We start from the raw sequence: 23,667 nt of genomic DNA, 5'->3' as shown, positions 1-23,667 counted from the left end.
CTGCACTGCCATTCTTTCTCTGCCTCCCTCTCCTCCCGGTGTGATCTTCCACTTTCTCTCCTGCCAGAAGGGAGTGCTGGTGGTATCAAGCTGGCTGGCTGGGAGGTGCCTGACATGGCACCATTGGCTTCACACCGTCTCTGTCTCTCTCTCTCTCTCTCTCTGTCTCTCTGACTCTCTCTCTCTGTCTCTCTGTCTCTCTCTGTCTCTCTGAGTGTCTCTGTCTCTCTCTCTGTCTCTCTCGTGGACTGAGCCATCCTAGAGCTGTAGCTTCACTAACTAGTGCATGGTTTGCCTGCTTGGCCTGGCCTTTCTCCCCTTTGCATCTTCCTGGTGCCCTCCCCCACCTTTGCCCCCCACACCCCACACCGCTGCTGCTGCTTCCCTTCCTTGCCTTCCAGTGGCTTAACAACTCCTACCTGAGCTGACCCTGGACAGACCCAAATCTGGCTGCAGCTGGGCAGCGCCGTTTCCTGGCTGCATGGAACGATCGTCACACTCACACTGAATCCTTGGGAAAAGGGAGGCCCAAGTTCTTTCGCTTCCCTGCACTTACCAGAGGTCAGCCCCCTGCAGGAGATTCCTGGAATCAATAAAAAGAGAATATTTGTAGCTCAGGATCGATACGAGGGGTCCTTGGTGCTCTCTGAGCTTGGGGGTTTTCTTGCAGACGTTTCCTGACCAAACTAGGAGACATCACCAGTCATTTAACAGATTAACAGTTGGTCCTTATTCCCAGTGGCTAAGATGCTGAGCTTGTCGATCAGAAGGGTTGGCAGTTCAGCGGTTTGAATCCCTAGCACCACGTAACGGAGTGAGCTCCCATTACTTGTCCCAGCTTCTGCCAACCTAGCAGTTCAAAAGCATGTAAAAAATGCAAGTAGAAATATAGGGACCACCTTTGGTGGGAAGGTAACAGCGTTCCGTGCGCCTTTGCCATTTAGTCATGCCGGCCACATGACCACGGAGAAGTCTTTGGACAGCACTGGCTCTTTGGCTTTGAAACGGAGATGAGCACCGCCCCCTAGAGTCCGGAACGACTAGCACATATGTGCGAGGGGGGAACCTTTTCCATGCTAGCAATGATAAAACATCTGCAAGAAAACCACCAAGCTCAGAGAGCACCAAGGACTCCCTGATTCTAGGAACGTGAGTTATTGTTGTAGGGTAGAATAAATAGCAGTACATCTACTAAGCAAAATCAAGGCGGCGTTATTTTGACTGTCTTTCTCATATTTTCCTCCTACTCGAGACCACGTAACCCTTTTTTCTAACAATCCCTCCCCCGTAATACTTTGCTCATCCCTTCCTCTTGGCCAAAGTCAGAGTTCCCTTCTTTTGCACCACTTCACCCTCCTGTAAATTTTTGGTTGAAAGCACGCCATGGTTGGACAGGGCAGTTGTAGAGGAGCTTCCCCCCTCCCCCCAAGCTCTCTGGATGGGCCTATAATTTCCTGCAAGCTTTTATTTATTTATTAAATTTATATGATGCCTGGGCTCACAATTGAATGTCCTTGGATGGCTGCATGCCTCACGGTCCTTTCAGCCATGGAAATGGTTGGTCCGGGAATTCTGCCAAAGGACAAGTTGGAGGCAGCTGCTTTGCAAAGTTTAGCAAACAGGCACTCAAGAGGGTAGAATTCTGAAGAAAGAAAGAAAGAAAGAAAGAAAGAAAGAAAGAAAGAAAGAAAGAAAGAAAGAAAGAAAGAAAGAAAGAAAGAAAGAAAGAAAGAAAGAAAGAAAGAAAGATGATAGATAGATGATAGATAGATAGATAGATAGATAGATAGATAGATAGATAGATAGATGATGGATAGATAGATGGATAGATAGATGGATAGATAGATGGATAGATGGATAGATGGATAGATGGATAGATGGATAGATGGATGATAGATAGATAGATAGATAGATGATAGATAGATAGATATAGAGAGATGATAGAGAGATAGATAGGAGATAGAAAAAGGTAGATGGATGATAGACAGACAGATGTAGATATAGATAGATATAAATAGATATAGATGATAGAGAGAGAGGTAGATGGATAATAGATATAGATGAGAGATGATAGTGCTAGATAGATGGATGATAGATAGATAGCTGGCTGGCTGGCTGGCTGGCTGGATGGCTAGTTAGATAGATGATAGCTAGGTAGATGATAGACAGACAGACAGTGAGACAGACAGTTTCTTGTCTTTGCCTTCTGGTGCTTTGGAAAATGTTGCCCCCCCCCCTTCTTTGTGGTAGCCCCTTAGATACTGGACAAGAAGCAGCCATAGGATTTCAGCATTGAAAGGATCCAGAGGCAATTCCCCCCCCCCTTTTTTTAAAAAAAATTTCTTCACTTCCAAACTGGATGGCATCCTGCAAGAAACGACAAACAATGCTTTGATTGTTGCTTTAACTCTATGCAGAGCCAACTTCCTGACTCTGCCCCCATGCCTGATACATAGGCTTTATCCCAGAACCCTCAGCCCATCAAGCTGTTCTTAGGAATTCTGGGCATTGAAGTCCCGTCGCCCCATCCCACCCCCCCATACTGAGATTGGGAAAGTTTTGTGTTAAGAGTTAAAGTTAGCATGAGATTCACCTTGCATTCCTGGCTCCCCTTTGAAAGCAGACAGTCTCTGAATGAGAGCAAGTACTCCTCTCCTTCCCCTTTTTCTCCCAGGTGCAATTTTACTGTACTGGGTCCAGGAAGCGCTAATCAAACAGGCTGGGATGGAGAGATCCTTCGATGCACAGAATCATCTCCATATCCATGTTTCTCAGCCTTGGCAACTTGAAGATGGGCGGACTTCAACTCCCAGAGTTCCCCAAGTCCACACGTCTGAAAATCTGCCAAGGTTGACCAACACTGTCCAGAGGGTCAGGACTACTTCATCCTGTCTCCGCACCCCCACCCCAGCTCAGTGTGTCAGTCTGTCGTCCTCTATCTGCCCACGCAGGTTATGCTTCACTGCAGGACGAGCTGCTGTCCCCCGCCTCCATGCACTACGCTCTGCCTTCCCCGCTGTGTGCCGACCAATACTGGAATGAGGTGGCCATCCTGGAAGCCATCCCCATGGCTGCCAGCGAGCAGGATGCCCTGCTGGAGATGTCGGACATGCAGGTGTGGTCTTCCGGGCTGACGCCCTCGCTGGTGACTGCCGAAGATTCCTCTCTGGAGTGCAGCAAGGCTGAGGATTCGGACGCCACAAGTGAAGGGCGGCTCACGGGGCAAACGCTGGAGGATGTGCATGGCGCTGACCCTCTTGGTTCCATGGACCTGGTGGAGGAAGACACAGTGGATTCAGACGCCATGAATGGCCTGATGGACATGTTAGAGCAGGAGGAAGGTCAGAGGTCAGAGGGGAGAAGGCCAGATGGCGAGCACTTAGGGGGGCACTCGGGGGAGTGCCAGGGTCCCCACTGTGACCTCTTTCTCATTGCAGGCCGACAGAGAGTCCAAGTGGGCATCACAGAGTCGCCCACTGTTAGCCGAGTGATAGAGAAGGGCAAGGACAGGTAAGGCGACACCCAGTTGGAAGGGCGTGGAGGATTGGGGCAGTGGTGGTGGGGGAACTCTGAAGGTGGGTTAGCATGGGAAAGAGAGAAGACATCTGGACCAGTTCTGGGTTGTCCTCAAGGAAGTGTCCTTCCCGCGTCTGGCATGACCGGACTTCATTGCTCAAACAGAGGCACAGATACTTCCATGTTGGTGGTGGGGAATCCATCAATATAAGAGCCGTGGTGGCGCAGTTGTTAAAACGTAGCATTGCAGGCTAATTCATGGTTCACTGCCAGCAGCTCGATCCTAACTGCCTCGAGATTAACTCAGCCTTAAATAGTCATTGTTCTGATCTTTTCACCCTTTTTTCTCTTCTCTTCTTTCCTTCCTTCCTTCTCTTATTCCCTTTTTCTGTCTAAATGTTTTAATTACATCTTAAATAGTAATTGTTCCTATCTTATCACTCTTTTTTTCTCTTCTCTTCTCTACTTTCCTTCCTTCTCTTATTCCCCTTTTCTATCCAAATGTTTTAATTACGTCTTAAATAGTAACTGTTCCGATCTTTTCACCCGTTTTTCTCTTCTCTTCTCCCCCATCCCCTCCCTTCCCTTTTTACACCTTTCTCTACTTTCTTTTAATTTTCTGCCCCAACGTTCTTGAGGGCCTATTTAACTCAAGTGATCTACCAATTTGTCACTCTCTCCATTAAGTCAATGGCACACTCACTTCAACTCCTGGGAAATTTAACTTGAGCTTCCATTAGAAGGCAGATAAGAGATAGAGTTGAGTATACCTTAACCCTGGCAGCTGCTTTAAAGTACCCATTTCACCTTTTAAAATTCCTGAAATCCACTCCCCAAATGCCATCCCTGACCTGTGGTGGAATGCAGTCTGGATTCCAGAGGACCAAGAGGCAAGCAAATATCCCATAGGTGCTTTTTTCTTTCACGAGACAACTGGACTTTCTGGTTTTTCTTTTGAAGATGTTTCAGTTCTCATCCAAGAAGCTTCTTCAGTTCTGATCGGACGGTGGCGAATGGAAGGATTTATACTCTTTGCAGACCGCTGGTCATTTGCATTCTTCCTTCTGGCCTTCATCAAAGAGGTTATGTATGTCAAAATTGAACAGCCCTCCCTCAACAGATGGGGAGGGAAACAACCTCACCTACAGTATCTCCAGTCTATGACACAGTCCCTTCAACAGTTCCAAGAAGGCTCCACACCCATTTGTACTACTCAGGTGACCCTGAGGACACAGATAAACCTCCAAGTGGCCTCAATGACCCTCTAAAAGGATGCAAATGACCAGTTGTCTGCAAGGAATCTCAATCCTTCCATTCCCCACCATTCAGTCAAAGCTGAAGAAGCTTCTTGGATGAGAAGCAAAACATCTTCAGAAGAAAAAACAAGAAATGAACAGTTGCCTCTTGGGAAAAAAAGCATCTTTAGGGACAGCCACAATCTGGAATCTCCACAGACATTAAGAGACAGTAAAGTTTAGGTATTTTGGTTGGAGAAATTTCCTCCTAGAAGTTCCCAGATTATCTTTTTCACAAGGCAAATAGTTGCGTTGTTTGGCAAGATTTCCATTTGTAGGGGAGGAACAGCCAAGAAAACGGCTTGGAAGTAGTTGTGTGTATCGTTCTTGGCTTTTCAGTCTGTCAGGAAGCCCCGTCAGATTTTGGAAAGTGGCATGATATTCCAGACTAAATCTGGTGCTGTGGATTTTATATTCTAAGGCAATCCTTTTCGGCACCAAGTGCCAAACCGAAACACGCATGCATGTGTGTGTGCATGCACGCACCGGCCAGCTGGTCTTCGGGTTTCCTGCATGCGCATGCACCATAGCATCGGAAACCTGAAGGCCATCTGGCTGGCATGCACATGCCTATTTTGAGGATAGTTTTCGCCGTTTTTCAGAACATTTTTAGGCTGTTTTCAGGCCATTTTTCATTCCGTTTTCAGGTTGTTTTTCGTGCCATTTTCAGGCCATTTTTGTGCCATTTTCAGGCCATTTTTCAGGCTGTTTTCAGACCATTTTAGGCCATTTTTCAGGTCATTTTCTGACGTTCTGGCAACCACAAAGACCAGCTGGTGCACCGGAAACCAGAAGAGCAGCTGGTGATGGCACACATGCCCACAGAGAGGGTTTTGCATGCCACCTCTGGCATGCATACTGTAGGTTTGCCATCACAGTTCTAAGGGAATATTTAAAAAAAAAAAAAACCTCACCCCTCTTTCTGTACTTGACCCCAGGCCTGGTGAATGGGTGGTCGAGGGTGCCTTCATCTCCAGTTTGTCAGACCTGGGTGAGGGGGTGTCCCTAAGCCCACCACTCTTGCAACAAGGGGTGTCGTCTTACAAGTTACGGGAACGGGAGATGCTGGAGCACATGCGGATCGACTCAGCGGAAGAGCAGGAAAGCTCCCCTTTCCAGAGGGACTGGGGTCTCCAGCCAGGGAGGCAACAAGGCTTGGCCAAGTGGCTGGAGGATTCTGGCAGCAGCTGCTTTGCACAAATGCAGGTAAGGGTACAGGTGGACTTCAACCAGAGGTGGTATTCAGCAGGTTTTGACCAGTTCTGGAGAACTGGTAGTGGAAATTTTGAGTAGTTCGTAGAACCGGTAAATCCCATCTCTGGCTGGCCCCGCCCCCATCCATTCTCTGCCTCCTGAGTCCCAGCTGAATGGGAGAGAATGGGGATTTTGCAATATCCTTTCCCAGGAGTGAAGTGTCTGAGTTTTGATTGTGAGATGGTGCAAAGGTCGTAACTGTGAAAACCAGTCCACAGTTGCTTTTTTTCAGTGCCATTGCAGCTTTGAACAGTCGTTAAACAAACTGCTGTAAGTCGGTCATACTTGTAATAGGCTGTCAATTGCAAACTCCGCAGTTAGAGCTGCGGACCAGCAGAGGGTGTTCTTCTGCTTTTGCTAAGGGAGGGAGGACACTCACCCAGCCGGCCATAGCGGTGGGCTCTATTTATATCTGCCTGGGCAGCAATTCTGCTTGCTTCCTAATTGGGTAGCGCCAGGGTCTTGCTTAGGGGCAGACCCAGCAATACCAGAAATAGACCCCCCCCCTTGGCCTGCCAATCGCTGGGCTGTGCTTAAGAGAGGTGCCCTAACCTGGTCTAAAGATTCGTACAACACATTCCCAGCCACACCAGCCGACGGATTCCGATCCAGCCACCCCCGTGTGCTGCAGCCGACGTCTCTTGCTTTGAGTGGCTTAAGCCAAGGGTGACTTTGACAAAGCTCCTTCTGGGAGAAGGGGGATAGAAGGCTTGGCTGAGCAGCTGCTCTGGGGCCGGGCTAAAATTACAGCCCCCTCCCAATCGCCCCAGTGCAGAGAGAGAGAGAGAGAGAGAGAAGGAGGGAGAGAGAGGCTGCTCCAACTACCAGCCCGAACAGTGCCCTGCGGCCATAAAGAGCAGGTGTTAGGCTCAAGCCGGCTGGGATGTGATCAGCCCACCTGGCTGCTCCTGCGGGATCATGTGGGGCTTCCTGACCCAGCTGCTCGTCAGCTTAGTCCTCCTGGGCTTCTTCCTGGTCAGCTGCCAGAATCTCCTGCACATCGCCCAGGGCTCCGTCCAGTTTGTGCTGAAGCACATCCACCAGGAGCTGGACAAGGAGCTGGGGGAGAGCGAAGGGTTGAGTGACGATGAGGAGTCGGCTTCCACCCGGGTGGTGCGCAGGCGTCTCTTCATCCAGGTAGCCCTTTGTGGGTCGTGGGCGGGTGGCAGACCTGGGACGAAGGTGCCCAAGTTGATGGAGAAGGTGTTGTTCTTAGCTTTTGGGTGCCAGTCAAAGACTCCGTAGCGCTATTGAGATTGACCAACTGACAAAAAAGCATCGTTGGGCAGGGAACCTGGCGTTTATCTGACTTTATCTGGACAGGGAATCTGACTTTTGGACAGGTGGAAGAGCCATTAATGATGCTAATTTCTGGGCAAGATTTGTTTCACCGGTCGATGTTTTCATTTTGCATTGGATCTTTTAAATGTTATACTGCACAGGTTCAAATCCCAGCAAGGGTACGGCTAGCTGACGAGACCTAAATAGCTTGAAATAGATCTATGCTAGTCTCCCTTTATTTCTTTGTCAGTAAATATAAATTCAATGCAAAATAATAATAATAGTGTGTCGTGAAAGCAGCAGCCTGTGAGGGCTCCTGGATCAGGGCTGAAAATGGAAGCAGTCTGCTCTGCCCCATATTTGGGTAGAACAGGTTGCCCTTGACAGACCGGTCTCCCCGGGGGGGGGGGCAGTTATGCTGTACGGGATGCCTTATTTTAAGGGACATGGTGGCTCAGTGGCTAAGAGGCTGATCAGAAAGGGCAGCAGTTCGGCGGTTTGAATCCCTAGCCCCGCTAATAGAGTGAGCTCCTGTTACTTGTCCCAGCTTCTGCCAACCTAGCAGTTTGAAAGCATGTAAAAAATGTAAGTAGAAAAATAGGAACCACCTTTGGTGGGAAGGAACAGCATTCCATGCGCCTTTGGCATTTAGTCATGCCGGCCAAATGACCATGGAGACGTCTTTGGACAGCACTGGCTCTTTGGCTTTGAAATGACTATGAGTACTGCTCCCTAGAGTCCGGGAATGACTAGCACATATGTGTGAGGGGAACCTTTACCTTTTACCTTATGCCTTATTTTAATTGTGATGTTTCTGACACAAATGAACATAATTTGGAAGAGCCTAGCTGTGTACAAAGCAGAGGGCAGGGGTGAGAATATCCTGACCTGCAGTGGATCTCTGTTTTTCTTGTTTTCTTTCGCTAGGGTAATGAAATATTGGATATCCCTGGAGAACAAGTGACCGAAGAGCAATTCACCGACGAACAAGGCAACATTATCACCAAGAAGGTGAGCTTCTTGCACAAAAGAGGATAACGGAATATAACAGGATAGCAGAGTTGGATGGGACCTTGGTGGTCTTCTAGTCCAACCTCTTGTTCAAGCAGGAGACCCTGTACCATTTCAGAGTAGTCTCTTCTTAAAAGCCTCCAGTGATGGAGCACCCACAATTTCTGAAGGCAAGCTGTTCTATTGATTAATTGTTCTAAATATCAGGAAGTTTCTCCTTAGTTTTAAGTTGCTTCTCTCCTTAATGAGTTTCCATCCATTGCTTCTTGTCCTGCCTTCAGGTGCTTTGGAGAATAGCTTGACTCCCTCTTCTTTGGCGAAGCCCCTCAGATATTGGAAGACTGCTATCATGTCTCCCTTTTAGTCCTTCTTTTCATCAGAGTAGATAAACCCAAATCCCACAACCATTCTTAGTATGTTTTAGACTCCAGGCCTTTAATCATCTTAGTTGCTCTTCTCTGCACTTTTTCCAAAGTCTCAACATTTTTTTGGTAATGTGGTGACCAAAACTGAATGCATTATTCCAGATGTGGTCTTACCAAGGCTTTATAAAGTGGTACTAATACTTATGTGATTTGGATTCTATGTTTATACAACCTCTGTTTATAGCTTTTTCTTTGGGGCAACCCCTGAGATATAGGAACTCTGCTATCATGTCTCCCCTAGTCCTTCTTTTCATCAAACTTGACATACCAAATTCCAGCAAACATTCTTTATATGTTTTAGCCTCCAGTCCCCTAATCATCTTTGTTGTTCTTTTCTGCACTCTTTCCAAAGTCTCAACATCACCTAACAGGGATCTTAAAATGGACAACAACTAGCGGAGTCTATAAGAGCTAATCCTTTTGTCAACCTGACAAAGAGAGGTGTTGTGTTGTTACTGTTCTGACCCAGGCTTCCTTAGAAAGCAAGAAGCAAAATCTTGGTCCATGCAAAACCTCTTTTATTTACAAGACTGTGAATTATTTTCATTCACAGCCAGCAAGGCTTTAGCAAACAGAGGAACGTTTATCCACATGCATCTTATCTCGTTTAGAGCGCTGCCAGATAACTAGTTTCCAAACACTGGGCAAGGCAAAACTTGGCACAGAGTCTCTTATAAAGAGAACTTTCCAGACTGAAGGAATGAGATCGTTTCCTGCAAAAGTCCGCTCCCTGTTCACTCCTCTTTTGTTTCCTCTGGGAGGGGCCAATCACCTCCAAGGTGTGGCTTTACTCCTAAGTCGACCCTGCTTTCTTAGTTGTTCTTGTCTTCTGGCAGCTCTGTGCATGCACACACTGGGAACAGGCTCCAGCTGTTCTTCTGCCTCACTGCTGTTTAGCTCCCTCTCTGCCTCCATCACAGAGCCTTCATCTGAGCTTCCCTCAGCCCCCAGGACTGGCCCATGTTCCTCCCCAACCTCCTCACTCTTCGACTCTGCTTCCAGCTTTGCTGGCCACCGGTGAGCCACAACAGTTACATCACAGGCTCCGGTACTTTTGTGCTTTTAGGACGTCATGAGTGATGCCGATACAAAACATCTTTGTGTCATTGAACCCCCTTGATCCCCATGTCTTGGGGGGTGAGGGTTGTCTCTAGTGACATCTGCCAATCTTAGGGCAGAGGACTGTAATAGCAAGAAAACTTATTGCAGTCCCACATCCAATTTTGATTTTTGGTGCCCGACTCTCCCTCACTTCCTTTTCCCCTGCTTGTCCTGGAGGTCCCAGATCCATCATCATCAACGTCATCAACATCATCAATATCATCATCATCTGCAAAGGATGTAAATAGAGGAGGGTTAAGTGAGCACAAATGAGAAATGGAGAAATTCTGCTGGCGCTTGATATCTCTGAATCTATTCCTGTTTTCCAGGAATCCCAGCTCTGCCTCCTTTCTCCTGCCCTCCAGTCCTGTTGGACACTTTTATCCTCATTCACCTTTGGATCAGTTTGCACCCAAACTTGGCTTCCGGAATTAGCAGTAACCCCCCCCCCCCCTAACTTGGAATAGCAGCTGCAAGACTTGAGTTTTCCTCTGGGTCCTAAAGTGAGCAGAGTTCATTCCCAAGCAGGAGCCTTGGAGAAAAGAACCTGCTGAGAAGGACAGAGGGAATACGGGTAGTTCTTTTTTTAATTGTTTGTTTTTAAAAGTTTTTATTTTATTTTAAATCTCTTACATACAATTACAGGTATACATTCACATAGGTACTATTCTTATTTATATTTATCACTTTTACACACGGTTTTCCATATAGAAGGTTATAATATACATTCTGTGTTGCTTTGCTTACCATCCCATACGCCTATTTTGCATTAACACCATCCTATTTTTTCTTTCCTTTTCACCTTCCCTCCCTTCTTTACTTTCTTCCTTCCTCCTCTCCTTTCCCTTTCCTTCTTCCCTTCCTCTCCCCTACTCCTCTCTTCCTCTTCTCCTTCCTACCCTCTCTCCTCTTTCTATCCTTTCCCTCCTTCCTCTCCTCTCCTCTTTCTTCCTTCTCTCCCCTTTCCTCTCTCTTCCTCTCTTCTTTTCCTTTTTCTTCCTTCTCTCCCCTTTCCTCTCTCCTCCTCTCTTCCTTTCCTTTTCCTTCTTCCCTTGCCTCTCCCCTACTCCTCTCTTCCTCTTCCTTCGCTCCCTCCTTCTCTTTCTATCCCTTCCAGCCTTCCTCTCCTCTCCTCTTTCTTCCTTCTCTCCCCTTTCCTCTCTCCTCCTCTCTTCCTTTCCTTTTCCTTCTTCCCTTGCCTCTCCCCTACTCTTCTCTTCCTCTTCCTATGCTCTCTCCTTCTCTTTCTATCCCTTCCAGCCTTCTTCTCCTTTCCTCTTCTTCCTTCCCTCTCCTTCTTTCTTCCTTTCCTTTTCTGTTGCTGTGGTTGTCTCTTCATCTCTCAACTGTTGTATTTTCGGGATGGTGTTCCCGCAAGCCCAGTTATAATTTTATACTTATCATTTCCCATTCCTTTTCTTCACTATCATGTCCTAACTATTTTTTATCTATGTTTCATTCTTCAAATTCAAATTTCAAATTTTTAATTTGTTAGCCACTCCCTCTCCGCAAGGGACTCGGGGCGGCGTACAATAAAAAATACCTACATACATATAGACATACAGATACACACATATACATACATATACATACATGGAGGAGGTAGTAATCAAAACATATATCACATTAATAATAATAATAAAAAATTAAAATTAGCCATTAAAATATCCCATGATAAAATACAATTTAAAAAGGACTGTCAGGAGGAGGATAAACTACGGTTGAGCCAGGCCAGATAATTGAAAGAGGTGGGTCTTGAGCTTTACACGGAAGGAGCGGAGATCGGAAGTAATCCTGATGTCAAGGGGGAGGTCATTCCACAGGGCTGGGCCCATCACAGAGAAGGCCCTGCTCCTGGGTGTCGCCCCCCGACACTGTTTAGCGGACGGCACCCGGAGAAGTCCCTCTCTGTGTGAGCGGATTGGTCGTAGGGCTGTATGGGGCAGGATGCGATCCCGCAAATAACTAGGTCCTATGCCATGGAGCGCTTTAAAGATCGTAATCAAAACCTTGAAACGCACCCGATAGACCACAGGAAGCCAGTGCAGCTCGCGCAGGAGAGGTATTACATGGGAGAACCTAGTCCTCCCCATAATCACCCGCGTGGCCGCATTCTGAACCAACTGTAGTCTCCGAGTGCATCTCAAGGGAAGCCCCATGTAGAGAGCATTGCAGTAGTCCAGGCGAGACGTCACTAGCGCATGGGTGACTGTGCGCAAGGCATCCCGGTCCAATAAGGGGCGCAATTGGTGCACCAGGCGGACCTGGTGGAACGCCCCCCTTGCCACGGCTGTTACATGGTCATCCATGGACAGCCGGGCATCTAGGAGGACGCCCAAATTGCGCGCCCGTTCCATGGGGGCCAGTTGCTCGCCCCCAATGGCCAGAGATGGAAGCAACTGGTTGAACCGGGGGGCCGGAAGCCACAGCCACTCCGTCTTGGAGGGGTTGAGTTTAAGTCGGTTGTCATCCATCCAGACCCGTACGGCTTCCAAGCACCGGGACATCATTTCGACGGCCTCGTTGGGGTGGTTCGGGGTGGAGATGTACAGCTGAGTGTCATCAGCATACAGATGGTATCCCACCCCAAAACCACGGATGATCTCACCCAGCGGTTTCACGTATGTGTTGAACAGGAGTGGCGAGAGAACCGACCCCTGTGGCACCCCGCAAGTGAGGGGGCTCAGGGTCGATCTCTGCTCCCCTGCCAACACACGTTGCATCCGGCCGGAGAGGTAGGAGCCGAACCACCATAAAACGGTGCCCCTGACTCCCAACCCCCATAGCTGGTGCAACAGGATACCATGGTCGATGGTATCGAAAGCCGCCGAGAGATCTAATAGGACCAGGACAGAGGAAGAACCCCTATCTCTGGCCCTCCAGAGATCATCAACCAACGCGACCAAGGCCGTCTCCGTGCTGTGCCCGGGTCGGAAGCCGGAATGGCGTGGGTCTAGATAATCATTCTCCTCCAAGTGACGTGGGAACTGCTGGGCCACCACACTCTCTACAACCTTCGCTAAAAAGGGAAGGTTGGAGACTGGACGATAATTAGCTAGTTCCATTGCGTCCAGGGAAGGCTTCTTGAGTAGGGGTCTCACAACCGCCTCTTTCAAGGCGACCGGCAGAGACCCCTCGCCCAACGAAGCGTTCCCAGGAGCCAGTCGCGTGTAACCTCCCAGGATGCCAGTACAAGCCAGGAGGGGCACGGGTCCAATAAACATGTGGTAGGTCGCAGACGTCCACGTAACTTGTCCAAATCCTCGATGGCAACCGAGTCAAACTCCTCCCAGAATGGTCTCTCAAGACTCGCCACGGGCGTCTCCACTGGACCACTGAAAGGGACCCATCCCATCAGGATTTGAGCGACTTTGTCCTGCAGATATTTCCCAAACTCCTCTGCTCTGCCCTGTAAAGGGGCTTCCCGCGGCCTCTGAAACAAGAGGGAGCGGGTCACCCGGAACAGGGCAGCAGGGCGGTTATCTGCAGACGCAATAAGAGCGACACAATGGTGACGTTTGGCCGCTCTTAATGCCACAAGGTACGTCCTTAAGTAGGTTCGTGCCTGTGCTCGGTCAAATTCGGAGCGGGAGGATCTCCAACGACTCTCTAGGCGTCTCTTGTGGCGTTTCATCACCCTTAGCTTCTCGGTAAACCAAGGAGCCAGGGTGGTTCGTTGCCGCAGGAGAGGCCGCAAAGGCGCCACCCAGTCAAGGGCCCCGGCAGTCGCACTATTCCATGCGGCTACCAGGTCCTCCACCTGGGGGCGGGGCGGGTCTACAGGAGGTGGCCCAAGCTCCGTCTGGAACTTATCTGGTTCCATCAGGCGCTTGGGGCGGAACCATCTAATGCCTTCCGGCTCCGCCTCCCCGCAACGGGGGGGTAGCACCAGGGAAGTCAAGTCGGAGAAGTGAGTGATCCGACCATGACAGGGGAGTGATAGTTAAATCCCCTATTCCCAGATCACTCGTCCACTGGCCAGAGACAAAAACAAGGTCCAACGTGTGGCCCCCTTCGTGGGTAGGGCCCTGAATTAATTGGGTCAGGTCCATGGCTGTCATGGAAGCCATGAACTCCCGACCCCCCTCAGACGCTTCTCCCATCGACGGCATGTTGAAATCCCCCATCACTAAAAGTTTGGGGGTCTCAACCGCCACCAATGCGATCAGCTCGAGGAGTTCAGGCAGGGCCGCTGATGTATAGCGAGGAGCCAGGTACACTATCAGCAGGCCCCACTGCCTCCCTGGGCCCCATCTCACAACAAGGGACTCACACCCGGATGTCTGCGGCACAGTGAACTCTCTCGGCTCTAAGTCTTCCCGGATAATCACTGCTACCCCACCGTCCCTTCCCTGGGCCCGAGGCTGGTGAAATGCTCGATAACCTGGCGGGCACATTTCCACGAGGGGGAAACCTCCCTCGTGGCCCAACCAGGTCTCAGTTATTCCTGCGAGGTCCGGCTCCCCCTCCAGAATTAGATCGCTGATGAGGGGGGCCTTGTTAACAACGGACCTCGCATTGCATAACAACAGTCTCAGGCCCTGGGTCTGTAGATCCTGACCACCTAGTATGCGGGGGTTGGTACAAGTGACCGGGTATAACCAGCACCCCCGGTCTCCCAACCGACTACGAGTTCTTAATCTGTCCTCGCACCTGCCCCTCCCCACGACCGTTGATATCAGAGAGCCCTGTAATGGAATGCTGTCTTCCGTCTCCTCCCCCACTCCGCTCCCTCCTCTTTCGACCACACCTAATCGCCTGGCTCTACCATCACTCCTGACCTGGTCCATCCCCCCCCCCATCCCTGGAACCCCTTACAATTTTTAAAAAACAATTAATTAAAAAAACCCTCAAAGAACACTTCCTCCACCTCTCTGGGTTAATCAACCCGTCCTCGAGGTGGGCCCTTGAGAGGGCTGGAGGCCATAACTGCGAGAGGGGGGACTCTCGCAGCCGCAGTAGGTCTAGCCTCGAGTATAACATGTTAAAACAGGGCTAAAACACGTCAAGTGGGAGCTGTCAATGTTAGTATGGGTTAGTGAACCACAGTTTCCCACTAGGGGATAAATACACATCCTAGATGGAACGGATGGAATAGTCCTGGCTGAGGGGATAGGCAGATGAATATAGTCCGCATCTTGATGGAAATGATGGGCTGATGGAATAATAAGATAGGATAAGATAGCCAACTGGTAATGGGCGGTAGGGGCGGGTAGCCCAGGTACTTGAGTGGTAAATGCGTGGGGGGCGGTTTGTGATAGGCATGGCAGGGGTATAAAGTCAAACCTTCTGCCTAGGTCGCTGATGTTCCTGCGGCCGCTGATGTTCCTGTGGCCTGCAGCCTCTCGGTGGCCCTTCTGCTGATCTTTCAATTCCCTCCGGCACCTCGGGCCTCGCTCTCCTTCCCTTCCTCTTTCCGGCGCCTCGGGCCTCACTCGTACCTCTCTCTCCTTCCCGCGGCCCTCCCGCTGGTCTAGGCTCACAGCTGATCGCTGTTCGGGCCGCTCGGTTCTCATGAGTCGCCGCCATCCTGCCATGAATCTTCCCGTCCTTTCAATCCAGACCAACTCCGTCATCCAGCCCCCCTCCGTTCAGGGCCTTCACCGCCTCGCCGCTCCATACCGCTCTGTTCAAAAAACGCCAGTCACCACGCCAGCCAGCCAACGCACTATCCACCTTCTGCCCGGCTGCCAGACCGACCTAATGGGCCAGCCTGGGTCCCGGGCGAAAGCCAGTGTGGTCAGCAACAAAAATTCCGACCCTCAAGCTGGAAATGAGGGTCGGCAGCATCCCTGCCCGTCAGAAAGCCCATCGCAATAAGCGGAGCTCAGAGGCAGACCTCCATTCCTCCGGAAGCTCCTCCTCCAGAACATGTACTCTTGAACATGTACTTGTGTGTTAATACTTTCTTTTCTATTTTCCTCCCTCTCCCCCCCTCTTTTCATTTAATAGTGTGTTGTCTGAGTTATTTAGCTCTCTCTTACTTTGTTTTCTCGATTTCTTTCTCTAACCAGTCATAGAATCTTCCCCATGTCTTGAAGTACACCGATTCCTCTTTATTCTCAAAGTTAACCTGAATACAGATAGTTCATAATGGAGCTCAACATTTATGTCATTAAGCGAGACACTGGTGAAGTGAGCTTTGCCCCATTTTAAAGCCTTTCTCACCACCGTTGTTAAGCGAGTCACTGCAATGGTTAGGTTAGTAACAAACACAGTTGTTAAATGAATCTGGCTTCCCTGTTGACTTTAAAGAGGGATCCAACTTTAGAACTAAGGAGAAATTTCCTGACAGTGAGAACAACCGTTTTTCTATGGTATATAGGGTCTCCTGCTTGAGCAGGGGAGTGGACTAGAAGACCTCCAAGGTCCCTTCCAGCTTGATTCTGATTTGTGGAATAACTTGTCTCCCAGAATTGTAGTTGCTCCATCGCTGAACGTCTTCAAGAAAAGATTGGACAGCCCTTTGTTCAAGATGGTATAAGGTCTCCTGCTTTGGGCAGGGGGTTGGAACAGAAGACATCCAAGGTCCTGTCTAGCTGTATGATTCTATGATTCTAGTGTCCACAGCTGGGGAATTCTGGGAGTTGAAATGTCCCAAAGTCTAGGGATATTCCCTGTCCTCCAGGTCATGGTCATTCCAAAGATGCTTTTTTTCAAGAGGCAATTGGACTTTCTGGTTTTGCTTTGAAGACGTTTCGCTTCTCATCGAAGAAGCTTCTTCAGTTCTGACTGGATGGTGAAAATCCTTCCATTCCCCACCATCCAGTCAAAGCTGAGGAAGCTTCTTGGATGAGAAGCAAAATATATTCGAAGAAAAAGCAGAAAGTCCAGTTGCCTCTTGAAAACATTTCCCTTCTCATCTGAGAACTGAAGAAGCTTCTTGGATAAGAAGCGAAACATTTTCAAGGGCAAAAAAAAAACCCCACCCAAGAATGTCCAATTGCCTTTTGGAAAAGCACATTTGGAACAACCATGACCTGAACAATTGAGAATCGTTTACTGTTGTTTTGATCTGCTATTCCTTTTCCCTCTTTCTTTTTTTAACGCATAGCAATTAAAGTATTGAAGTGGGCAAGAGATGATGGATAGATGATTTCTCTTCTTAGTTGTTCCGTTTTGCTTTTGCTTTTCTCTCTCTCTTTTCTTTTTTAGGCATGATTAGAAATCAGAAAAGAAAGAAAAAGTTTTTAAATAAAGGGTGACATGATTAAAAGCTACGATAAGTGATGGAAATAAGAGAAGGGGGAATATTAGTGTACACATTTTTATATAACAAAATGAAAGTAATAACAAGAGTATACGTGGAATGATTGAACAATGATAGACTGCTGACCTAATATAAATGTGTATTATTATTAGAAATACATAAGTTGATTGAATGTAATGATTATGATTAACTTTATAATAGAATAGAGTAGAATAGGATAGGATAGGATAGAATAACAGAGTTGGAAGGGACCTTGGAGGTCTTCTAGTCCAACCCCCTGCCTAGACAGGAAACCCTATACCATTTCAGATAAATGGTTATCCAATCTCTTCTTTAAAACTTCCAGTGCTGGAGGGGAGTCGTTCCCATTGATTAATTGTTCTAACTGTCAGGAAGTTTCTCCTTAGTTCTAAGTTGCTTCTCTCCTTGATTAGTTTCCACCCCATTGCTTCTTCTTCTACCCTCAGGTGCTTTGGAGAATATTATTTTATTATATATTTAGAATATTTGGAGAATATAATATTATTTATTAGTTATACTTGTATTAGAATCTAGTGGCACCCAGGCGCCACACTATTCACGCATCGTTTTGAGACATTTGTAAAAAATAAAAACAAATAAAAAACTTTAAAAAATAATAATAAAGAGAATCTCTATAGACAATGGGAATTGAAATCCATACACCTCAAAAGTTCTCTTAAAGTTTGACAGACCCCGGTTCCATGCTGCTTTCACCCCCTCCCCACCTCCTGAACTCTTGACTCTCTGATTACAGATTATTCGTAAAGTGGTCCGGCGATTGGAGACTGAAGATGGGCGGGTGCATGAAGAGGTGATTATCGTGAGTGCCCCTCCCAGCACGGGGGTCTGGATGTGAGGCTGGTTTTCCAAACATGCCCCTCGAAGGCTGGCGAGGATGAGCAGCCCGTTCCCCCCCACCTGCTTGCAATGGTCTTGAGCCCAGCCTTGTTCCCTTACTCCGTTCGGATTCTGGATTCTCCCTCTTTGCCCTCTGATGCCCTTTTCCTTCTGTCTCTCTGCCTCTGTCTGTGTGTGTGTGTGTGTTTCTCTCTCTCTCTCTCTCCTCTTCTGTCCCCTGTCCGTGGGTCTGCTGGCGACGCGCTCCTGCTTGGCTGTCTCTTGCTGGTCTCCCCCTCCCCAGGACGAGGATCAAGGGAGTGTCCTGAGATCGGAACTGCTTGGGGGCAGGATGGGGGCTCAGATAGTCAAACGAGCCAGCCTGAAAAGGGGGAAACAATGATCTCCCCCTCCAGTGGCCTCTTTGGAGGTAAATCATGCCTTTGCTCTTAATACTGGCAGGGAGGGGAGAGCAATGCTTAACTTAGGGATGCACAGTTGCAGGGCGTGGTGGGGGGAATCCTAGAGACTCTAGAAAGAGTGCAGAGAAGAGCAACCAGGATGATGAGGGGACTGGAGACTAAAACATACGATGGATGGTTGCAGGAACTGGGCATGGCTGGTCTAATGAAGAGAAGGACCAGAGGAGACAGGATAGAAGTTTTCCAACATTTGAGGGGCTGCCACAGAGAGGAGGGGGCAAAGTCTTTCCAAAGTCTTAAAGCCTTAGTAAGACCACACCTAGAATGCTGCATCCAGTTTTGGTCACCACACTATAAAAAAGATGTGGAGACCCTAGTGCAAAGAAGAGCAACCAGGATGATTAGGGGACTGGAGGCTAAAACATACGATGGACAGTTGCAGGAACTGGGCATGGCTGGTCTAGTGAAGAGAAGGACCAGAGGAGACTTGAGAGCATCTACCAATATTTGAGGGACTTCCCCAGAGAGGAGGGGGTCAAGCTATTTTCCAAAGCACTTGAAAGCCAGACAAGGAATAATGGATGGAAACGGATCAAGAAGAGATTCAACCTGGAAATAAGGAGGAAGTTTCTGACAGAGAACAATCAACCCACGGAACAGAAGTTTCCTTCGGGAGTTGGGGGAGCTTCATAACTGGAGGATTTCAAGAAGAACTATCAGAAATGGTGTAGGGTCCCATTTTGGGGGGGGGTGTTGGACTAGATGATCTACAAGGTCCTTTCCAACTCTGTTAATAAACGAGGTGCCCACTAGCTTTTAGGGCCATGTAAGAAGATTTTTTTTTTAAAAAAGGCAAATTGAATTCAAGTGATTTGAAATTTGGTCTAGTGGTTAAGGCACCAGGCTGGAGCCTTGGAAGCCTGGGAGTTCTAGTCCCGCCTTAGGCACGAAAGGCTGCTGGGCATAACCGGCAAGAAATGGTCCCTCAGATAATCTGGTTGGGATGTCCCAGGGCCTTTTGAGGGGGGGCTTGGCAGCATGCCTGCGTCTGTGCCATATTGGGCACCCTTGTTGCTTTCCCTCCCCCAAAGGCTGGACACTAAATTGGAGCTTGTCCTAAATAGAAGGGCGGGCAAGAAACTTCGTGGGCTGCGTAATGCAGGGATTTCAATAACTACGGGGAGTATCTGAGAGTTTCTTTTTTCCATTGCTGGCCTTGTGTTATCAGGCCAATTAAAACCGAGTTGATGCATTTGTGCATCTGTTGCATCTTCTCTGGCTTCAGAGATTTGATGGGGCTTGTTTTTGATGGGTCAGCCCTGTTTATAGTTAGGGTGGGGGCGCCATGTACTCTGGAAGCCCAGAAAACAGGCTCCTGGTTTGAATGCAGCTTTCAATTGTGTCATAAGCATTGGCAACATTTTTGTTCCTGGATTTGTGTGTGTGTGTGTGTGTGCGCGCGTGTGTGCATGCATGTGTGTTCCTGCTTGCTGTCGCTGTGCCTTGCCTGAATGAGGATCTTATGTCATCAGCAGAAGCCTTCTGGTGCTTTGGAAAATAGGTTGCCCCCCCTCCCCACCACTGTTCTTTGTGGCAGCTCCACAAATATTGGAACAAGGCTATCTTGTCACCCCTGGTCCTTCTTTTCACTTGAAGAAATCAGTAGATCGGGCTTCTTAGCAGAGGGGGTACAGTCACGGTGGTACAGTGGTTAGAGTGCAGTACTGCAGGCTACTTCTGCTGCCTGCTGGATGCCTGTAATTCGGCAGTTCAAATCTCACCAAGCTCATGGTTGACTCAGACTTCCGTCCTTCTGAGGTCAGTAAATGAGGACCCAGCTTGTTACGGGCAAGAGGCTGACTCTGTAAACCACTTAGAGAGGGCTGTGAAGCATCATGAAGTGAGATATAAGTCTAAGTGCTATGCCTATTCCTTCCTTCCTTCCCTCTGCCCACTGCCAGCAGTTTGATCCTGACCAGCTCAAGGTTGATTCAGCCTTTCATCCTTCCGAGGTTGGTAAAATGAGGACCCAGATTGTTGGGGGCAAGAGGCTGACTCTGTAAACCATTTAGAGAGGGCTGTAAAAGCACTATGAAGTGGCATATAAGTCTAAGTGCTATTACTATTCCACAGTGGTTAGAATGCAGTATTGCAGGCTAATTCTGCTGACTGTCAGCAGTTCGATTCTCACCAGCTCAAAGTTGACTCAGCCTTTCATCCTTCCGTGGTTGGTAAAACAAGGACAAACTGCTTAGAGAGGGCTGTAAAGCACTGTGAAGCGGTATATAAGTCTAAGGGCTATTGCTAACTGCTATCTTTTGTGAATGTCGGTACCAGCCTCTCCTCTTCCTTATTTCTTTCTTCCTTCCTTCCTCCAGGGCCTCACCTCAACACCCATCCACTAAACCTCCACTCTCCTCGTTCCTCTCCAGGCGGCCAGGCGAGTGGAGCAACGAGCTTCCAGAGGCAGGGCTGTCTGTCTGCGATTCTTTAGGTTAATGGCATGATTTCTGTAAGAGACATAACTTTACCGTTTTAATCCGCATGACCGACCGACTGCCGACGCATGAGCTAAAAGTTCTTTCTCCTGACTTCGAGAGGAGTGGGGCCCGGGACAATTCCACAGGAGGAGGAGAAAAAAAACTGGATGCAATTGTGTTTGTGTGTTTTGCGTGCTTGTGGCGGTGGGGGGGGGGCTTCTTCCCGAAGCCCCTTCTTTTGTCGTGGTGCCTTGGCCTCCTGGGGAAGAAAGAGTAAGCTGGATGGAGATCACTCGCCGTCCCATCCTCAGCCTTTCGGGTTGCCTCTGTCCTTGCCGTCCACCAGCCGGAACTCCAGAAGGGCTTATTGCTGAACCCTCCTGGCTGCTCTGCCCAGTTCTTCTTCCCAGGTTGGGATGGAAAGCAGGACTTGGATAAATGCTGAGATCTCATGTGTAGAATATGGACAGATACTTACTATGCAATCACTGGCCAAGGCGTTCAGCAGAAAATGGATCAGTTCCAATCCTCAGAAGCATCTGCAGGCAACCAGCCCTTGGGGAAGGAAACCACGAGATTCGGGAGAACCAAGAATGTTGTCAAATCGGGAAGGTCTCTCCACCTCTTCCCAGTCTCCTTGGAACCCCTACTCACATGCACACAGGCGTGCCCAAGCCCACTCACGCCCACACACACAGGGTGGTGGTTGTAAAGACATGTGGGAAAGGAAGGAGGAGGAGGAGGAGGAGGAGAAGGGCTAGTACATGAGCCATTTGGGCCCAGGCTGGGAGTGTACCACCACCTGTGTGCGCCGATGTTTGGCTCCACCCAGCACAATCTGTTGCTCAGGAGAAGGGCAGCATGGTTCCCTTGCCTGTACTTCCGTACGGGAGGACCTTAGAGGGGCCTCCTCACTCAGCACAGACGTGGCATCCTGCCAACACTTCTTGGACCAGTCCTAGCTGGGGGGAACTGAATTCCTTCCTTCTGCCCCCCCTTTCCCCCTCCTCCTCCCCACTCCACTCTGCCAGCAACTTCCTTTACCTGGCATGGAGAGAGTGATGCTTCTCTTCCTCCTCCTCCTCCTTTTTCATCCATCCTCCTCCATCAAGATTGGCTGTCCCCAATGCTTCGGAGAACCCCTTCACCACCAACAAGCTACGCCCTTGGGACAACTGCCATGAGCAATAGGGGGGCTCCTTTGACTTCCACTTCAATCTTTGGAGGCCCCCAAGGGATACAAGGGGCAGGTGGGTTGGGGACCACAAGGGATGGCCCAGAAGTCAAGGGGACAATCAAGAAGAATAATGGACCGTCTTGGTCACCCCTGGCAGCGTGGCACTCTTCCCCATCCGCAGCACCACTTTCTCAAGCCCTGCCATGCTGGCCTTGCCCAGGTAGAGCAAGCCAGGGAGAGGAAGTCCTTGGGGTGGCCAGTTGGGATAGAAGGCAGGAGGGCAGGGAATGCTGGAGGGAAGTCTGAAAGCCATGCCAGGCAGATCTCCCCAAAGAGAGACTTAACTGTCGCTATCCAGACGTGCAAGAAACGGAGCATCAAACTTTCTCGTCCTTCCCCACCAACCCACCCCATCACCTTGATTTGCAGCCTGTATGGCCTGCCCCACCACCACCAAATTGCTGACACGGCATCGCCCTAGATTCCGGCGTGGGCCTTTCCCCCTCTGTCCCGCCCTCTGCCCCCATGCTTTTGGCCTCCAGTAGTGCATAGAAAATTAAACAAAACAAAAAATTTGAGCTGTGAACTGCGTCCCTCTCGCCTGCCTGCGGGGGGCGCCGCTTTTGCCCGCCGATCGCTAGTAGGCGCTGTAAAGGAGGGCAATGCCTAGAGAATGCTGCCAGTGTCTGCACTCTAGATGCTTTTTAGAAGTTTTTGGGATTACTTTTACTTTCTTTTTTATTGTTATGGAAACCGGAGCCATTTGGCTCAGTCTTGTCTTCCCACCATCGCCCTACTCCAGTGTATAGAACCATCTTTTTTCTCCACCTGCTACCAGAATCCAAGTTAATAAATAAATCAACACCACTCACGTGTCGCCTCGGCCGTTTCTTTGACTTGCCCGGGTATCTGGAGGAGGGGAGGATTCTCAACCAAGCTTGGGTGCTGTTGGCACTTTGGGGGGGGGGGGGTTACATTAACCGGGGTAGGGGGAAAGTGAGGAGAAGTAAGGTTAGGAGAAAAGCTTTGTTAAAGTTGGCAAAGGATGGTACTTTTTTAAAAAAGAGGGAGTAAAGGCCTGGTAGTGTCCATGTCTCCGTGTTTGTGTGTGTGTGTGTGTGTGTGTGTGCGTGTGTAAAAGGTATGGAGGGGGAGGTTGGCATTGTGTCTTTGTTTCTTTTCTTTTAGCTCTCAAGAAGTTTCATTTTCTGGCAGCACTGTGGAGTTCCTCATCCAAGGATCTACCTCCAGAAGTGGTCCCTGATCTGATCAAACCGACCCACAACTTACTGTAAATAATAGTGACTGCTTCATACATCAGAAAAAAATTGTCTGGTTGCTGTCACCCCAAAACTATCGGGTTATTTTGTGCTTACATTATCCATCATCCATCCATCCCTCTATCATCCCTCTATCCCATCCATCCATCACATCATCCCATCCATCCATCCATCATCCCCCTATCCCATCCATCCATCATCCCTCTATCCCATCCATCCATCCATCCATCATCCCTCTATCCCATCCATCTATCATTCCTCTTTCCCATCCATCCATCCCTCTATCCCATCCGTTCATCCCTCTATCCCATCCATCCATCCCTCTATCATCCCTCTATCCCATCCATCCATCATCCC

General features: G+C 49.0%; 1 protein-coding gene across 9 annotated transcripts in view; it reads left to right on the top strand.

Moving 5' to 3' along the window:
- The window catches only part of ANK1 (ankyrin 1), a 262,003-nt gene extending 239,106 nt beyond the window's left edge, over nt 1-22,897 (top strand). For 3 of the 9 annotated variants that reach the window (XM_081960864.1, XM_081960862.1, XM_081960868.1), the window contains 7 exons: nt 2,952-3,341; nt 3,438-3,510; nt 5,750-6,017; nt 8,274-8,357; nt 17,869-17,934; nt 18,256-18,381; nt 20,752-22,897. In XM_081960864.1, coding sequence (XP_081816990.1) covers nt 2,952-3,341; nt 3,438-3,510; nt 5,750-6,017; nt 8,274-8,357; nt 17,869-17,934; nt 18,256-18,354 — 980 coding nt within the window. In that variant the 3' untranslated portion in view covers nt 18,355-18,381; nt 20,752-22,897. Of the gene's footprint in view, nt 1-2,951; nt 3,349-3,437; nt 3,511-5,749; nt 6,018-6,047; nt 7,203-8,273; nt 8,358-17,868; nt 17,935-18,255; nt 18,382-20,751 lie in introns of those variants that run through there. The other 6 variants (XM_081960863.1, XM_081960865.1, XM_081960866.1 and 3 more) reach the window with 6 other exon arrangements.
- The last annotated feature ends 770 nt before the right edge of the window (nt 22,898-23,667 follow it).

This window comes from Natrix helvetica, assembly GCF_964273705.1.
Source record: "Natrix helvetica genome assembly, chromosome: 8".
Classification (NCBI taxonomy): domain Eukaryota; kingdom Metazoa; phylum Chordata; class Lepidosauria; order Squamata; family Natricidae; genus Natrix; species Natrix helvetica.
The sequence above is the reverse complement of the archived record's forward strand: the minus strand, read 5'-3'. Positions and strand labels throughout refer to the sequence as shown.